The sequence below is a fragment of the Drosophila biarmipes genome, chromosome 3L (genome assembly GCF_025231255.1).
Source record: "Drosophila biarmipes strain raj3 chromosome 3L, RU_DBia_V1.1, whole genome shotgun sequence".
In the NCBI taxonomy this organism is placed as follows: domain Eukaryota; kingdom Metazoa; phylum Arthropoda; class Insecta; order Diptera; family Drosophilidae; genus Drosophila; species Drosophila biarmipes.
The window spans coordinates 9,852,790-9,869,133 of record NC_066613.1 but is presented as its reverse complement, the minus strand read 5'-3'; the positions used below and the strand labels follow the sequence as shown (position 1 = coordinate 9,869,133).

Below are 16,344 nucleotides of genomic sequence, written 5' to 3'. Positions count from 1 at the left end.
ATTTATATGCATTGCGTAATATGTAAGGTGATGTACATAACTAATAAACTGAACTATAGATGGCACCTGTGCAGATCCTTCTCATTTTCCAGAGAAAAATTATGTGCTACATGTGCGTAGAACAACTGCCAAAAAAAAGGTATACCAGATACCCTTTATAAATATGAGTTCTGTTATTCCGATCCTTTACCTCATACAAAAATATCCGTTTTTCGCTGTTTTTTACAAAATACCTCAATTATAAGCTTAAACCAGAATAGGGAATCCACATTCCTAGCTAATGCACCACATAAGTCGCGTGCCCGTCACGTAGGCCACTTAGGGTCACTGTAAATATTGAAACTACTTCCCCAATTTACATTTATTTACGATCCCTAGGACAGCAATTTGAGCGGTCATCGAGCAGGTAGAAAGGTCATAGGACGATCGCTGACAGATTTATGGTTCTGCTGACGAGGCCCACAGTTCAGTGCAGTTAAACATAATAAAAGCCCGCCCTACCCTGCCAGTTAATGTAGAGACGCCAGGCAGCCAAATGTTGCAATTGCCAAAAAAAGGAGCCAGCAAATGGAAAGAGACGTTTTGGCCACGAAACCTAACCAACCGGACGGCAAGTTAAGCGCAATAAATGCGCAATCGGAACGTGACTTAGCCGTGGCCAACAATCACCCAAAAAAACATGATAAAAAACAGCACCGAAACGTACTCAAATTAAAGGTAACAACAAGAACAGCGACAACTTTTTCCCCTGCTTAACTTGGCCAAATTGCAGTCAAGCGAAGTGCAACCGTCGAGAAATCGAGGCAATTGCCATTGCTAACGGCAGTCGTGAGGTTGACCAGTTGCCAAAAAAAATTATTAGGTTCTTTAAAAATAAAAAGTAAATTATAAAGGATTTTAAAGGAAGTTCCAAACCATATGTTGTTAGCTGTTATTGAGAGTTCCATTTCAAATTTCTGCAAACGCAAAGAAAATAAATATTATTTAGAACATTTTTTAATATTTAAACAAATAAAATTCTTGTGGAAGGGGAAATTCACAACCATAATTTAATATATATTTCAATTGGTTATTTTCAGTTATAATTTATCAGTTATAATTTAACTTTTTATTTAAAGTGCAGCACCAAGAAATGGAGCTAACAAGTTGAGGTGAGGTAACAAGTTGTAAGGGGTAATTGAGTGTTCTCTGTGCCACTGGAAACTCCGTTCAGAACAGCTGCAAAAAGTATTCACCCCGCTTCGACTTCGTCTCCCAGAATTCATTTGTTTTGCTTGCCTTCAAACTGCAGTTGCCGCTGTCCTTCAGTTGCAACAACGCCCTGTCCAAAAAACTACACCGTCAAAACTCTTTGGATTAGTCGAACTTAAAATACCCTAAAGTGTTGGACAGTTATTAGCTAAGCTTGGACAATTTTAAAATTAAAGATTTACAAGTAAAAATAAATTGTAGTTATTTTTAAATTTATATAAAATATAAATCTTTAATTATTACGTTTTATTAACACTTTAGTTCCATAAACAGTCTAAACTTACCCAGCTTAAAGGTTTTTAAACATTTTGTTTTTACTTAAAAGTTTTACTTACAAAACATCAATTATATATACCTTTTTTGTTTGAAGACCTAACCTATTCACCTTACTATCAAAAAGAGTATGTGGAAAGAAATATGTACGTAAGTACTAGTTTATACAAAACATCTTGCGCCTCGAAGGTTAAGCATCGAAAATCCAACAAAAACGCGTTGTGGAAAAGAGAAAAAAGACTTCATTACTGACGGGGCAGCCAAGCATGGGGCTTAAAAAAGTAATATAAAATTATTATTTTGACTTTATTAAAGCCGCCTAAACCTTTAGGCCAGATGACGAAGATTAAGTTTAAGGTTCCAGTAGGAAATGCAAAATGTTGGCACATCGTTATGGTTGTGATAAATATCATGATTGAATATTAGAGGTTTTAGTGGGGAGAAAAAGTAAGTTAAGATTGTTCAGATTGCAGCTTTTTTGCATTGCTGCTGGGTCAGTTTAACTAACTGGTTTTAAAATTAAATCTGTTCCTCTGCATTATGGAGGTAACTCACTAAATTGCAGGAGGAACTTGAAAATCTGAAAAATTTTGTCTAAGCTACTTTAATCTTAATTATTTCCAAAGCTTGACCTCTCCAGATTAAAAAGTAATAAAAATATTCATGTACATTGAGTTGGCTTCAAAAGAGTTTTATAAATGGAAAATTATTGGGACAAGCTGTTAACTGAGTTAGTGGGACATATAAACAGGTTCTTTACTGAGCTCACAATGAAGATATGACAATAGATTTTTATGAAAGCCAATTGAATCGATTTTATTTATTTTTATCTTATTGTACATGAAATGGCAAAACGAGTTGGCTGTTTGTTATTATAGGAAAAGAGTGAAGAAAACTTTCCGGTCTATTAGATAAAATAAAAAACACCTTCATTAAAAGGTACTTTAAATGTTGTAAATAAAAATATATTTTTAAAAATACTTCTTTTGTACTTCAGTAATTCAATATGTTTTTTATTAAACTGCTTGTGTAGAAAACGTGCCTTCTACAAAAATTATAGTAATGAGTTTCAATAGGCATATTTGATTTAATTGAATCAACATTCGATAATTAAAGACATTTAATTCCCCGAGCTTAATGAATCCTTGGATTGGGTTGTCAATTAAATTAAGTTGAAGCAATAAATACGCGAATTAAGCCAACCTATGAAGAACTCACCCCCTCGAAGAAGCGGAAACGGAAGCAGCAGCCGAGTCTTGGGGGGTTTGCATTTTTAACTTCATTAGGAAGGGCGGTCCGGGCTAAAACCGCCTCAAACACCTCGGGAAAATAGCCGAGACCGCAGGAGCAGGAGCAGAAGTGAAAGACACCGCCCGCGGCTTCCATTTACAGCCTGGTTAATTTATGCTAAACGCGTCGCGTCTTTGCATTTAATTGTGAAATTAAATTTGAAGCGATTAATGTTGACACAACATGCGATTAGTGCACGAGGGCACTGCAAAAATATGCTGTGACATAAAACAATATCTATCTTTTAAGCCTATTTATTTAAAAAATGTATATAATAAAACAATATTAATTTAAAAAAATTACATTTTTAACTATATAAGTAAGATTTTGCACTTCTTACCACGAACTAATATCTAAAAAAATATATTTCTTAAATGAAAAATTTAACGTAACTAAAAAATCCAAAACCATTATAAATATTTATAAAAATTATAAAAAGATAATTTATTTCATTTTAGAGAATAAGTTTGGTTTTTTTCGAAGTGTTACTATTGGCGAGCATGCGGTTTGCCCTTTGGGCTTGGCTCGGTTGGCTTGGTCTTAGAGGTGGAGATACTAGCAGATATCTATTAGCCAATCGCCTCGCATTTGGCAAATTATCATTGTTTATAATATGACAATATTCGATGGCAGCGACAGCGACACATACAAGCCGTACATAAACAATAATTAAATGTAGCCAAATTAAATTTTACACAAAAGCAGAACACAAAGTGACAGCTGGGCGGTCCGTTCCACGGCCTTTCCTGACCCTTCCGAGCCCGATCCCACCCACGCCTTGGCAATGTCTGCATAATTATGTGGTCCTTGTGGGTGGGTGGAAATGCCTCAGTTGAGTGGTTGAAGGCATGTGTGAGTGTCGTGGCTGATAATATGCAGTTTAATTACAGAACAGCAATGCCCACAAACAACAATAACGGGGGAAATCAGGCTCAAAAGGTTTCCACAAGTAAATACTCTTACCAACACAACTATTAAAAATAAATGTCTTTAAGTGTACCAATAAAACAAGGCTATGCAAGAAGAAAAAAATAATAAAAAAAAATCATAGAAAACTTAAATTTAAATATAGTTAAAGATTCCATTTTTTATATATTTGGATATATTTTTATATTTTCCAATAAAAAATGCTTAATAAAATATCCAAGACAAAGTATAAAAATAAATCCCATTAAAAGTATTTTCTTTTTTTTAATAATTCATTTATAATCTCAAAAAATATATTTTAGATACCATATAAAAAAAATGGTGTCCTAAGGTTGCCATTGCAATGAAGAATCAAAGTTTTATGTACCATCATCATTTTGGTAACTTGCTTCTTAAGATTTACATTAATTATGCATTCTCAACACTCGTTACTTATCTACGAGTATTTATAATGAAAAAAAAATACTGTTTAATACTTAATTTAAGCTTGTCGGATTTACATTTAACTAAACAACATTCTTGATTTTTGTGGAGCAAAACAAGTATGCAACAAATGGATTGAGGAGAAAGACCAACTGTTTAGGCCTAATAAAGCAAATGAAGTTGTTTTTTTTTACAAGATATATTTAGGATTTGCATTACCGACCCCTAAACCATTATGCCCAAAGAAAAGGAGGGCACTCAGCGGGGTGGTCAACATTTTGCTGCATAAATTCAAATTAGTTTGAACTGCCTTATCCCCACTTCCACCCGGCCAAAATCAACCCGAGAAGCCCCTGCAACTTCCCCTATTAAAGCCCCACCTCGCCTCGTGGCCACGCATCACTTTTAATTTTCCGTGTGAGACAATGTTCTTGGTCCTGTCAGGTGCATAACTGTATTATGTCCTCAAATGCCTGCCAGGATATACACACGCATGCGAGTGTGGATCGCTGTTTATTGGCATCCATTAGATAAGGGAATTTACGCGAGTGCAATTGTTCGGCTTCGCCTCGACTTCAAAGGGCATTGTCGTGCTTTGTCCAGTTAGGCGTGATTAGAGCATTGGATGGTATTCGCGGATACGCGGAGGTCCTAAATTGAATTTTTAAGGACGGATGGATGAAATAGAAGCCCAATTAAGTATAAAAAACATACTTCCTAAGAGGCTTCCTGAAAAAAGCGGTGTTTCTGTGTTTCTTTATAATTTGCACACAATGGCCAGACATTATCTATCATTCTGATATTCTAATCTAGAACAATATTTGAATATCATAGTGCACTATCTCCACTTCGTAAATTGTACATACCTTATAAATACAATGAAGTGAGCTTGTTTTATTATTTTGAGAAATTTGTGAATCGCTTGGAGATGCAGGAGCGCAAAATAAGTAGATTTTCGACTACTTCTCAATATTACCAACGCCCCCATAAATCTATTTTTGAAGTGTAAACTTCCGGAAATATTCTTGGAAATGGCCAAACCAGGACCAATATGTAATCTGTCTGTTTAATTGTTGAATTGTTTAATCATTTTCTAGTTTAAATAAAAGCGGCCATGGCTATATCTGTTTAATTATAGTTTGTTAAACCACATTTTCCTGACATCACCTATCATTCTGATATTTTAAACCTAGAACAACATAGTACACCATCTCTCTTGTGCCTACCTTATAAAAGCATTGATGTGGGTTACTTTATTATTTTGAAAAATGTGCGAATCGTTTGGCGATGATCCAGATGTGTGCTGCGTAGCGTTCTATGGAATATGGTGCATAGTCGTTGGAGTTATTTTCCTGCTTTATGCGGCTTATTGTACGGTTGTAACCTGGTACTTTGTGATTTATTCCATTCCAGGCTCTAGCGCTGATTTTGGCCATCCTAGCCACGTTGGACTTCTTAACGAATTAAAATTTATAATATTAGTACTCGATTTTATTTGAACATAGATGTGGAAAAATGCTAAGCTATTTCTTTCCTATTTTTACCATTTTATTAGTATTTACAATAAGTAAGAACAAATTTGAAAAACAAATGTGAATGTATTATTTTTTAGTTATTCTTAACACTCTGATTTTGCCTTTTAGTTGTGCACTTCGTTTGTATGCCGAAACTGTGCAGGTATTACGAGAGGACCTGGACTGCAAAGAGCGCAAGATAAGTCGTTTTTTCGACTACTTCTCAATACTGCCAACGCGCCAACGCGCCACACGCGCCAATGTGTAAAAAGGGTGAGCTGCTCAGACTATTTAAATTTTTAGCTTACTGAAATACACGGGTTTTCTGAGAATGTGGGAAAATTGAGAACATCCTAGTAGACTGAATTGTTCAACGTTCTTCAAGTTTGAAAAAGTGATGCCTATGAGTAAGTCGCATTGCCGAATTCTGGGCTATTGTTAAGTCGTTTATGCTATTTCGTGGAGGCACGGGAAGGGATTTGGCGGGATGTAACTTGGGCTAAAAAGTAAAATAAAAAATAAAATAATAATTCTGATCAGAACATATTTACTTAATGAAGTCGGAAACGTCTTCTTCACGCAGGCTTCTGACTGAAAGGAAATAAAAACTATTTTGTTCTGAACCTGCAATAAGTTAGCACTCAATAAGCATTAATTAGTAAAAAGCAATGACAACTATTCATAAAATAGTGAATATAAATTTGGAACCAGAACTGGCCAAATAATTATAATTAAACTCCCTCTTATGCCATCCATTTGTCCTGTCATTTTCATAAAAAGTCTGAAATGCCGGAAGAGAGAGGTGCTTTTGCACACATATATGAATACAAGTAGTAAAGCGAAGGATAAATTATTTTTGTATGAATTGTTGACCGGCAAATATTATTTTCAACCCAGTCCCATCCGCTTTAATTACAATTACTCTTGTTCTCTTATTGTATTTTTTGTCGGCTGATAACTTTTTCGTGTTAATTAGTGTAAATATGGAGTAGGGGAACTACCTAGCTTTTTGTACTTGTCGTCACTATTGGAATGATAAAAAAATATGAATTGAATGACAGTTGGACGAGTGGAAAACCAACAACACAAGCTTCTGAAAAGTGTGTTAAATGAGAGCCATAATAAAGTCTCTAGCTGGGGTTCAATTTTAAATAAATGTTTGTTCTATGCGTAATAAATGGAAATAAAACAGAAATTATATAACTGACAAATATGACACATTGTGTATCCAATAATGTGGGAAGTTAAACAAAGATATTTGCATAGTTTTGTTACCTCCTATCTGATGACTCAGAGTATGTAAATTGGTTATTATTTTATTCAAAGAATATTTACTGCATCTTTGTTATGACGTTTTATTTGAGTAATTCCAATATTAAATTAGTTTAGAGGTAGAAAAGTATTTTTCGCTAGCCCATCTTCCTAGATGAGCTTATTTTTATTTGCAAATCAATTTTGTTTTTTTTTTCATCCATAACCGTCACTTTTTACTTCTTCACGAGATAATCGATTTTAGGAAATAGAAATCCCAATTTCGTTCCACGTATGCCCGTAACTGGGTGGCCCCATCCCAATCACCCGTCAAGTTTTATGAGCATTATGAAATTTGTATGCAATCGACAGAAGTACAATCGAAATTATAATTCAGCAAATAAAACAAAAAGTAATAGGCGGACTTAAAGCATCGACAAAATTGAAGAGTATTTGTTTATGAATTTTTGACCTGGCGAATCTTCAGCTTAGAGATGAAACGTAGTTAGACGTAACTAGAAAGATTTATAATCGGATATATAATTTATTTTGTGAGTTCTCGTAAATAATGTAGCAAAAATTCAATATAGATTTATTTTTTAGTAGATAGGCTTGGTAAATAATAAAAATAGCTTTGCATAACACTAGCATCTTTACAGATTTAAAACTCGAAAAAATAACGATAAGCAATAATTATATAAATAATTTCGATACAATTTATGTTTAAAAACTGAAAAAACTATCCATACTCTATAAGAACAAGGAACTAAGAAATGTCAAGAAGAAGGCCTAGAGCACTGGGAGTGCGACTTAGAAGTACCAGATTCCGATTTATAATGTTTTGTTTACATCTCCGGTGCCTGATGTTGAGCACTAAGTGCCTGGGGACGAGCAAAAAGAGTCACTTCAATTTCGCAGCCCCATCGATTTGAATACGCTTATAATATACATATTGGGGTGTACGAAATTCGTATAAATACATATGCGCAGTGTTAATACCGCTGTCGACCCGACAGTTGCTCTTAATCGGTGCGTTGCACAATGCGAAACCAAGTGCAAAACTTTAAAATCGTCGAGTTCTTACACTCGAAGAAAATGTGATCCAAGGATTGAAAGAAAGTACTAAATTGAAAGAAAGTACTAAATTGCAAATAAATAAATATTTTCTAAATACATGTTAATACCGAGTCATAATAATAAATCTATGATGTGCCACCTTTGTAAAAATATCTAAACTAAAGAAATAAAAAAAGAGCATTTTATAAATAATAGGTTTCAAAAAGTTTACCGATTGACAGGTTTTGGAAAATGCGTCTGAACGTAGCGTATAAGAACTTTAATTCAAGACTTGGTTTGCATTTTTCCAAGTGTAAGTCCGCCTGGCAGCCAACTTGTGTGACCCTTGCGTCTGGTGACCCTTCAGTAACTGTCTGATCTCCGCGTCGTGTTCCGCTTAAAACGCTTGATGCGATATTGTTTCGAGGCAGTTGCTATCTGGAACCCTCGTCGCAATGTTCTGGCTCGGTTTAGGTCTCCTGTTTGTCGCGTTGTCCCTATACCTGCTGTACGTCGTCGAACGCCAGAGGAGGATCGATCGGCTCACCAGCAACTGGCCAGGTCCACCGGCCCTGCCGATCATTGGCCATCTGCACATCCTGGCCAAGTTGGTGGGACCGCATCCCCTCCGCCGCGCCACCGAAATGGTCACCAACCACCTGAAGGATCATCGCGGGAAGCTTTGGATGGGCACCAAGCTCTATCTGCTGGACTGCAATCCCAAGGATATCCAGGCCCTGTGCAGTGCGCAGCAGCTCTTGCAGAAGACCAATGACTACACGGTCTTCGAGAACTGGCTCTGCGAGGGTCTCTTCACGAGTGGTTTCGAGAAGTGGTCCCATCGCCGGAAGATCATCATGCCAGCCTTCAATTATGCCATGATCAAACAATTTGTGCATGTCTTCGAGAAGCAGTCGCGGATTCTTCTGACCAGGGTTACGGAGTTTGCAGAATCCGGCGAACCGTTGGATTTCCTCAAGCTGATCAGTTGCTTCACGTTGGACACTATTTGCGAGACGGCCCTCGGGGTCTCTGTGGGTGCTCTCTCGAATGCCAAATCGGACTATCTGGATGCTGTTAAAGAGTAAGTTAGCTGCTTTTATACTGCTGAAACGTGTCATAATAAACAAACACACTATGATTAAGCATCCATTTGCACACGTTAGTAAAACAAAACAAACATTTGGTCGGACATAAAACTACCAGTTGACCCTTTCGTTCAGCAAAATGTGATTACTTTTGTTTACCCAAAGAGTTAGTGTGCATTTGTTCATCCAAAAGCAGTTTTTTTACAAAATAAATATGAAGAGATTAAAAATATAACAGATAAGAAGTTGAATATTTAAAATTTTCCTGTTATATTAATAAATATTATTTTTTTATAGAACTAAACTAATTCTTCATTTATTTGCCTTCTTACAGAATCCTTGTTATCATCGATACACGCTTAAAGAACCTTTTTTATCGCAGTTCGTTTATTTTTCGACAAACATCGCATTTTAAACGAGAGCAGGAGTTACTAAAAACCCTTCATGGGTTCACCGAGGGCATTATCCAAAAGCGAATGGATGAGATCAGTCAGGATGCGGAGAACTTTAATACCGAGAGCACTAAGAATGCGGAAATGGAAGGAGGCAAGCGGACGCTTTGCTTCCTCGATAGCTTGCTCCAGGCCAAGGGACCCTCTGGACAGCCTTTGACAGTCAAGGATATTCGCGAGGAAGTGGATACCATCATATTTGGGGGCTTCGATCTCACGGCCACCACCCTGAAGTTTTTCATGTACAACATGACCCTCCATCCGGAGCACCAGGAGCGTTGCCGGGAGGAGGTGTGGTCGGTGTGCGGAAGGGACAAAACGGAGCCCATTTCCATGGAGCAAGTGCGGCAACTGCAGTTCCTAGAGGCTTGCGTGAAGGAGACGCTACGACTGTACCCGTCGGGTCCACTTACGGCCAGGAAGGCCACAGCCAACTGCCAAATCAGTAAGTCCAGTAGTCCTTATATCAAGAATCTTAATTATAATATTTGTATAGGGGAATACCTTTTTATTTTATTTTTTGTCCCCTCCTCAATTTGCAGATGATTTCTTCATACCCAAGGGTAGCGATGTGATCATCTCGCCAATTTACATGGGTCGCTGCAAGGATTTCTTTCCGGAGCCGTTGGTCTTCAAACCAGATCGCTGGTCGAGCGGAGCGGAGCCCAAGATCGAGGCCACCACCTTTATACCATTTATGACAGGGGCACGGAGCTGTTTGGGTCAACGGTATGCGATGGTGATGCTCAAGGTAGTCTTAGCCCACCTGCTGAGGAATTTCCTGTTCGAGCCCCTGGGCGAGCGTCAGGTGAAAATGAAGCTCAACTTTGTGATCACCCTCCATACCGTCGATCCCTATCTTTGTAGAGTGAAGCAAATCGATTGAGGCTAGCCATGAGTCTATTGACTTGGCCAAGACCTTTACAATAAAGTTAGTTTATTTTTTAGCAACTAGTTTAGTCAATTCTTTAAAATTTTCACTATTGGGACGTGTTACTTGATATTAGAACAAGCTTAAACAATAACATATAAAGCGGACTGATAAACTTCCGGTTACATCTGTTTATTACCTTTAGGGAGAATTATCGTTTCCCTGACATACAAATATTTTAAGTTTATTAACAAATAACTGAATCATTCGGTTGCATTTTTCCAAGTTGAAGTTAAGTGAACGGAGATATTTCAAGTTGAAATACTGTCTTCCTTACAACACACCCTTGTCTATTCTCTTCACTTGGTTCCTTTCAAAAAGGTTGAGTTTCTTGCGAAGCACAACATTTCCGTTTTTAATGATATATAAAAAAGAATTCTGTACAATTTGGAGCATTTTCTGCCTGCTCATTTTTATGTGATATGAGCGGGCGCGTTCGTCTAGAAAATAATTCCTGGCTGGCGTGGATTTTTATTGTGGCAACCGAAGAGCGGAAAATCAACAAACATTTCCTGGCGCTGTAATAAATAAAAATGCATAAAGCAGCCACCAAGCCGTCGCCAGTCAGTCACCCGGTCCGTCCTTATCCTGGCGAAATACACACATCCCATATCACCATTATCCGCCGTCATCATCATCGGATTCCGGTGCAAATTATGAGCCCTGCCTGCTTATTATTGTGGCAGCCACGGGGGGCGGAGCAGGCGGAATATAAAATGCAATTTATTTAAATAAAAATCAAGTTTAATTCGCAGTGTCGTAAATTTTTCTTTTATTTTTTATACCCTTCAGCTCGTCCCGGGCATTGAATTTCACGCTTTTGTTAACAAGCGCATAAAAGTTGGCTCTATCTGCCAGCTGATACGTTTCTGGTATTGGAACTGGAGAAAGGGGTTCGAAGATTGTTGAACTCAGTGGCTGATTGGGGGTGGGAGTGTGGGGTGGTTCGATTTTTATATACGCCAGTGCATTGGGGAAGGAAAAGGTTCCAGCCAATTTCCAAGCATTCGAAGTCGATTTAAAGCAATGATGAAAGACTATGTGTATAACTTTAATAAGCTTAAATAAATTGATATAAATGTTAGTTAAGTTCTGCGAATTTTTTAAATTATTATATATATACTATATATATTAAAATTATAAATAGGTATTTTCTACAATAAGTCGGTGAATTTATAAATGTATTAAAAAAAAAGTACTAAATATAAATTTCCGTGCTTAAGAATGTGATAATACTTTATATTCATTTCTTTTCTCCGATGTTTTTTTTATTACAATGCATTGACGTAATGGAAATATTTTAAACACAGTGAATGGCCTAATTTAAATTGAAATAAATGTGTAAGGCCAATGAATCTGTAAGTTCAAATGCTCATCGGTTCATCTTGGTTATTAATATATATTTTATAAATAAAATTAGATAATTAATAAATAAAATAAGTCTCAGGTCAAAGCATCGCAATAAGAATAACTGGTATATTAAGCAAATTCTCATTATGTACCTACAAAATATTTCCGTTCAACCAGTTCTCAGTTATGCCCCAGTAACTTTCACAATGCTCAGTTAAATAAATTTGTAACAGAAATAAAATATTAAGAGCTGTATAAAAATGAGTGCATTTGATAAACAAATTAAGACCAACATTTTTTAATGTCCACTCGGACTTTTATGACCAACCCTACCTACCAAGCGTCCTTCCAAAGCCATCTTAAAATTAAAATATGGGCCCTAGGAACATGTTCCTAAAATTTGGAGAGCTTGGCCAAGGTTTTACGATCGTTTTATTGGGTTTGTATTCGCGGGGCGCCTTTAACCCTTCTGTTGGCACCCGCCATAACTTAATTATCCATATGAATCCTTCAGGCTTTTATTGCGGCCTAACCCCGCGGCTTTAATTATGATGAGTACTTGCGCGTCCTTTTAGTGTCAGCTGTCATATTTCTATTTATCTAAATTCGCAGATCTTCACGGTGGCTTTCTTGGGGTGTCGTCGCCCATTAAACAGATAGGGACTCCTGGTCCATATCCTAAGCCCGGTCCAGACTTGACGCAATGTTTTATTGCTGCTGACTGGGCGCAGTTTTCATTTACACGATTTTTATGTCCAGCATCTGTACATCGTGCATAAGTTTATGATGGAGCATAATTCACGGCGTTGGTCTCGTCAATGAAATGGTTCAGAAGGCCCAAGGCGAGGGTTCTTAATTATAATAAATTTAAGGGTTTGAGGGTGTTTTGCATTATGAATTTTGGAAGGGCTTAGGAATGGGTTCACTCTTTTAAGACCTTATATAGGAAAGAAAAGGAAAAAATGGTGCTAGTTTATATCTTTGTTTTGTTAATAACTAATTTTTCAAAATATAATCGAAATGTTTAATAATAAAAATGTTTGTGGCTAAAAAATGTTTAAAAAGTCTATCGATTTTCAAAGAGAAAGTAGACAAGATCTATATCTAGTATTCTAGATACTTAATATTTATTTTTATACGGTGATTTGCGAATCAAATTAATATAGAATTTTCCTTAAAACTTACTTACTTTTAAAGCATTGTGTTAACTTCAACTTGTAAACTCAGGCCCAAAGAGCTTTGTTACGACCAAATGTGGTTTTCCTCACCGCATTCCGGTCAGTTCACATTCATTTCTCATTGTTTCAAGTTAAGTAAACCATACTCCAACCCAAAATGTGAAAACAAATGAAATCCGCCTGCGAGTCGTGGTTGTTTGAGGTGAGCTGTGGCCAAGTGATGTGTGATGGGTTTTTGGATGGGGTTGCTTGGAAGGGGAGATTCGACAAGAGTGGGTGGATGGGTCGGAGCCGACTTTGAAGTAATCGGCGCCGGTGACATTGCCCCACGGCTAAGCCTCATTTGTGGTTAAATTGTGTCGGGCGGCAGCTGAAAGTCGATTACGTCAATATTGTCCTAGGTTTACGACGGCCCCGCGGCTAATGGCTAATGGATGGTGCTTCTGGATCGGGTCGGGGTTGGGGCACATATTTGCGATAAGCTGTAAGTTTGCGGCCCAGCTAGCCGCAGCTCATATGCTAATTAGTGTGGCATACTTTAAGGCTCCCCAGTTGCATTAAATCTGAAAACTTAACGATCCCAGGAGCGGGCGGCTTCCTAACGCCCATATGCGAACAATGCCGCTATAAACATCCTGTAGAAAAACATAAAAATCCTTGGAATACATTTAGGAATCGAATTACAAGCGAGTTGCGAAAAAGAGGAAGAATATAAAAGGAGTAGCTGCTCTACACATTAAAAACGCATAAAAGTTGGAAAAATAAAACAGCAGAGCAGCCAAAACAGGAGAAAAAGGCTACAAATAAAGTGGCTATGAGCATAAAAATCTCGATAGGATTGCAGTTGGTGAAGGGATGGGAGGCTTTTGCACAGAAACCAATTGAAGCAATCAATTAAAATTGATCAGCGAAATTGAATCACGTGTTACAATATCCCGCATCCAGTTACATGCAGCATGTGGGTACGCAATAAAGTCGCCATAAAAATCGAATCCATTAAAATGTCTCAAGAGCCGAGATTTCGTTGAAATTACTTTAAATTCCTTAATTTGATTACATTCTTAAATATCTAAAGAACCTATTTCCAATAACAAGCATTGGTTCTGTGTGATTTCATTATTTTTATTCCTTAATTTGATTACATTCTTAAATATCTAAAGAACCTATTTCCAATAACAAGCATTGGTTCTGTGTGATTTCATTATTTTTATTCGCTAAAGATTACTGAAAAGTACTTTTTGTAGTGACCATAATATATTCTTTTTGAATCATATAGTCTTCATATCCCAATATTTTAGAAATTGTAGGAAAAATTTAAAAGGGCATTTTACATTTTCTTAATGTTAACTGCAAATTCCGGAAGGGATAACCAGCCAAAATGCAAAGCAGAAACGCAACCGTTTCGCTAATGTAATTAACCGGTCTGCGAGGAAAATGCAGAAAAGCAAGAAATTAGTAAGAAAATAGAGTGCAGAAAAAATGGTAATGCTTCGAAATAGAAAGGGGTAAGAAAATTACAAACTGTTGGTCCAAAATGTCAACTTAAACTTTTTATGCACAACAGGGAATGGAAAAATGTACAAAAATAGCAGGAGCATCAGCAGCTGTCTTGGTCAGAAGGTGGCTAATTAAACTGCACAGCAAACAAAGAAATGAAGCAGAAAAAGGTGAACGAAGGGGAAAAATTGCAGTCCCTTGGGGGGCGAAATTTGTTTTGCTGAAGACATTAAACAGAAGCCAAAGCGGCGAATTCCGGGCACGTAGGAGTCACAAAAAATAGTAATACAGAATTAATTAAAACAAAAATTGCTTAAGGAAATTGTATTTTATCTATATTATTGCAGCTCCTGAGACGGGGAATATTACGCAGCTTGTCAGCAGCACATGATGCAGAAATTCAAAACAGCCACAGAACAATAACAGAAAACTAAACACAGGGACCTGCAAACAGCTCGCCCATATTCAGTGAAGTTTTGTGTGTTTTGCATAAAGTTTTGTGGATCTGAAAACCAAACATTTATACATGGCAGCCACTTGAATGTAACAAGCCAAAGTTCAAAGCTCAAACTTTTGCCCGCACTTCAAACCCGAAGTAGCAACAATGTTGTGCCCCATATCAAATATCCAGGAAGCATGTGGCACGTTGAGTGTGGTCAGGGTGGATGAAGTTGGACAAACGAAAAGTTTGGCTTACATAGAGGCAGAGGTGCGAGTGCAATTCCCCAGAATATGCAGGAAAATTTTGTTATCCGTGAGTAAGACACCATTAAATAATAATATTAGAACATATGCATGTCTATATCAGATAAACTAATATTTTGTCTTGGGAAAAATACTATTCCCTTTTTTAATAAATATAAAAAAGTAATAATTCACTTTATTTTTTAAAGATCTATTTGAAGCCCATTTCTTCTGATGATAAAAGTGGTTCAATTCAAAAGGGTGCAAAATCAAAAGAAAAGGTTTCAAACTGTCTAGCAGACCGAACTTAATTTTATTGTCCTTAACAACATTCCATTGCTTAACCCTTAAGTAACCGCTAAGTGCTTCAGTTTTTAAGCCCATTAGACCTCTAATAAACCAGCGTTTGAAGATGAAAAAGATAAGGCACTTGCAGCGAAAGACTTTCAAAATACAATGTTAAAGAGTGGCCATTTTAATTACTCACAAGGAACTATGAACAATTGGATTGAAAAAGCCATTAGGAATGGATACAACTCTTACTCCCAGTTCAAACAAATAAAGATACAAATATAAATGCCAGACTCTGTCAGTCAGATTTCTACCTCAACTAATGAGTGACCATGCATAAACAAAAAATGAGGGGGAAAATGGGTATTCGGACTTAAGTCCATTGCCATGGACGAGCACCTTGCCCTGGGAGATGCTTGAATGTCTCAAGTCAAGCGACTCCCTCGGCCAACACTTATTTTAATGAGAAATTCTAATTTCACCAATAACACAAAAGACATCCTGCAGAAATGCGCAAACAAAAAAGAATAAATAAAGAAATGTGGCGAAAGATATTTTTTGCTTTTCCTGGCAAGGAGCTGCCGTGATTGCTTTTCGCCACTCGTCCGTGACGAAAACAAAAGAGGCCGCTGTCTTTTCCCCTATCGAAAAGCTGGAAAAACCCCGAACGGAAAAAATACGAATTGCCTGCATAAAAATATCTTGAGTATTTGCTAGTCTGCAATTAAATGAGAGCCCTGCTCTCCTGTTTCCAGAAAGGAAAGGAGGTGACTGAGCTTAGCAATAATAATTACAGTTTGGATGAGTTCTGGGGGGGCTATCCCTGAAGTGTTGCAGGGGCTAAAGTTCTTCTGTGTCGGTAGAGAACGGGTGATTTGGGGGATTCAA

The 16,344-nt window shown here is 37.1% G+C and overlaps 1 protein-coding gene across 1 annotated transcript; it reads left to right on the top strand.

Annotated features, from left to right (window-relative positions):
- The first annotated feature begins 8,440 nt into the window (after positions 1-8,440).
- Positions 8,441-10,571, top strand: LOC108028817 (probable cytochrome P450 312a1). Its single transcript, XM_017100804.3, has 3 exons — positions 8,441-9,069; positions 9,408-9,970; positions 10,068-10,571. The coding sequence occupies exons 1-3, from the start codon at positions 8,441-8,443 to the stop codon at positions 10,409-10,411; spliced, it is 1,536 nt and encodes a 511-aa protein (XP_016956293.1). The 3' UTR covers positions 10,412-10,571.
- The last annotated feature ends 5,773 nt before the right edge of the window (positions 10,572-16,344 follow it).

Coding starts and splice junctions, on each gene's coding strand:
- LOC108028817 (XM_017100804.3), top strand. CDS start 8,441: ATGTTCTGGCTCGGTTTAGGTCTCCTGTTTGTCGCGTTGTCCCTATAC. Junction 9,070..9,407: donor TATCTGGATGCTGTTAAAGA/GTAAGTTAGCTG, acceptor GCCTTCTTACAG/AATCCTTGTTATCATCGATA. Junction 9,971..10,067: donor CACAGCCAACTGCCAAATCA/GTAAGTCCAGTA, acceptor CTCAATTTGCAG/ATGATTTCTTCATACCCAAG.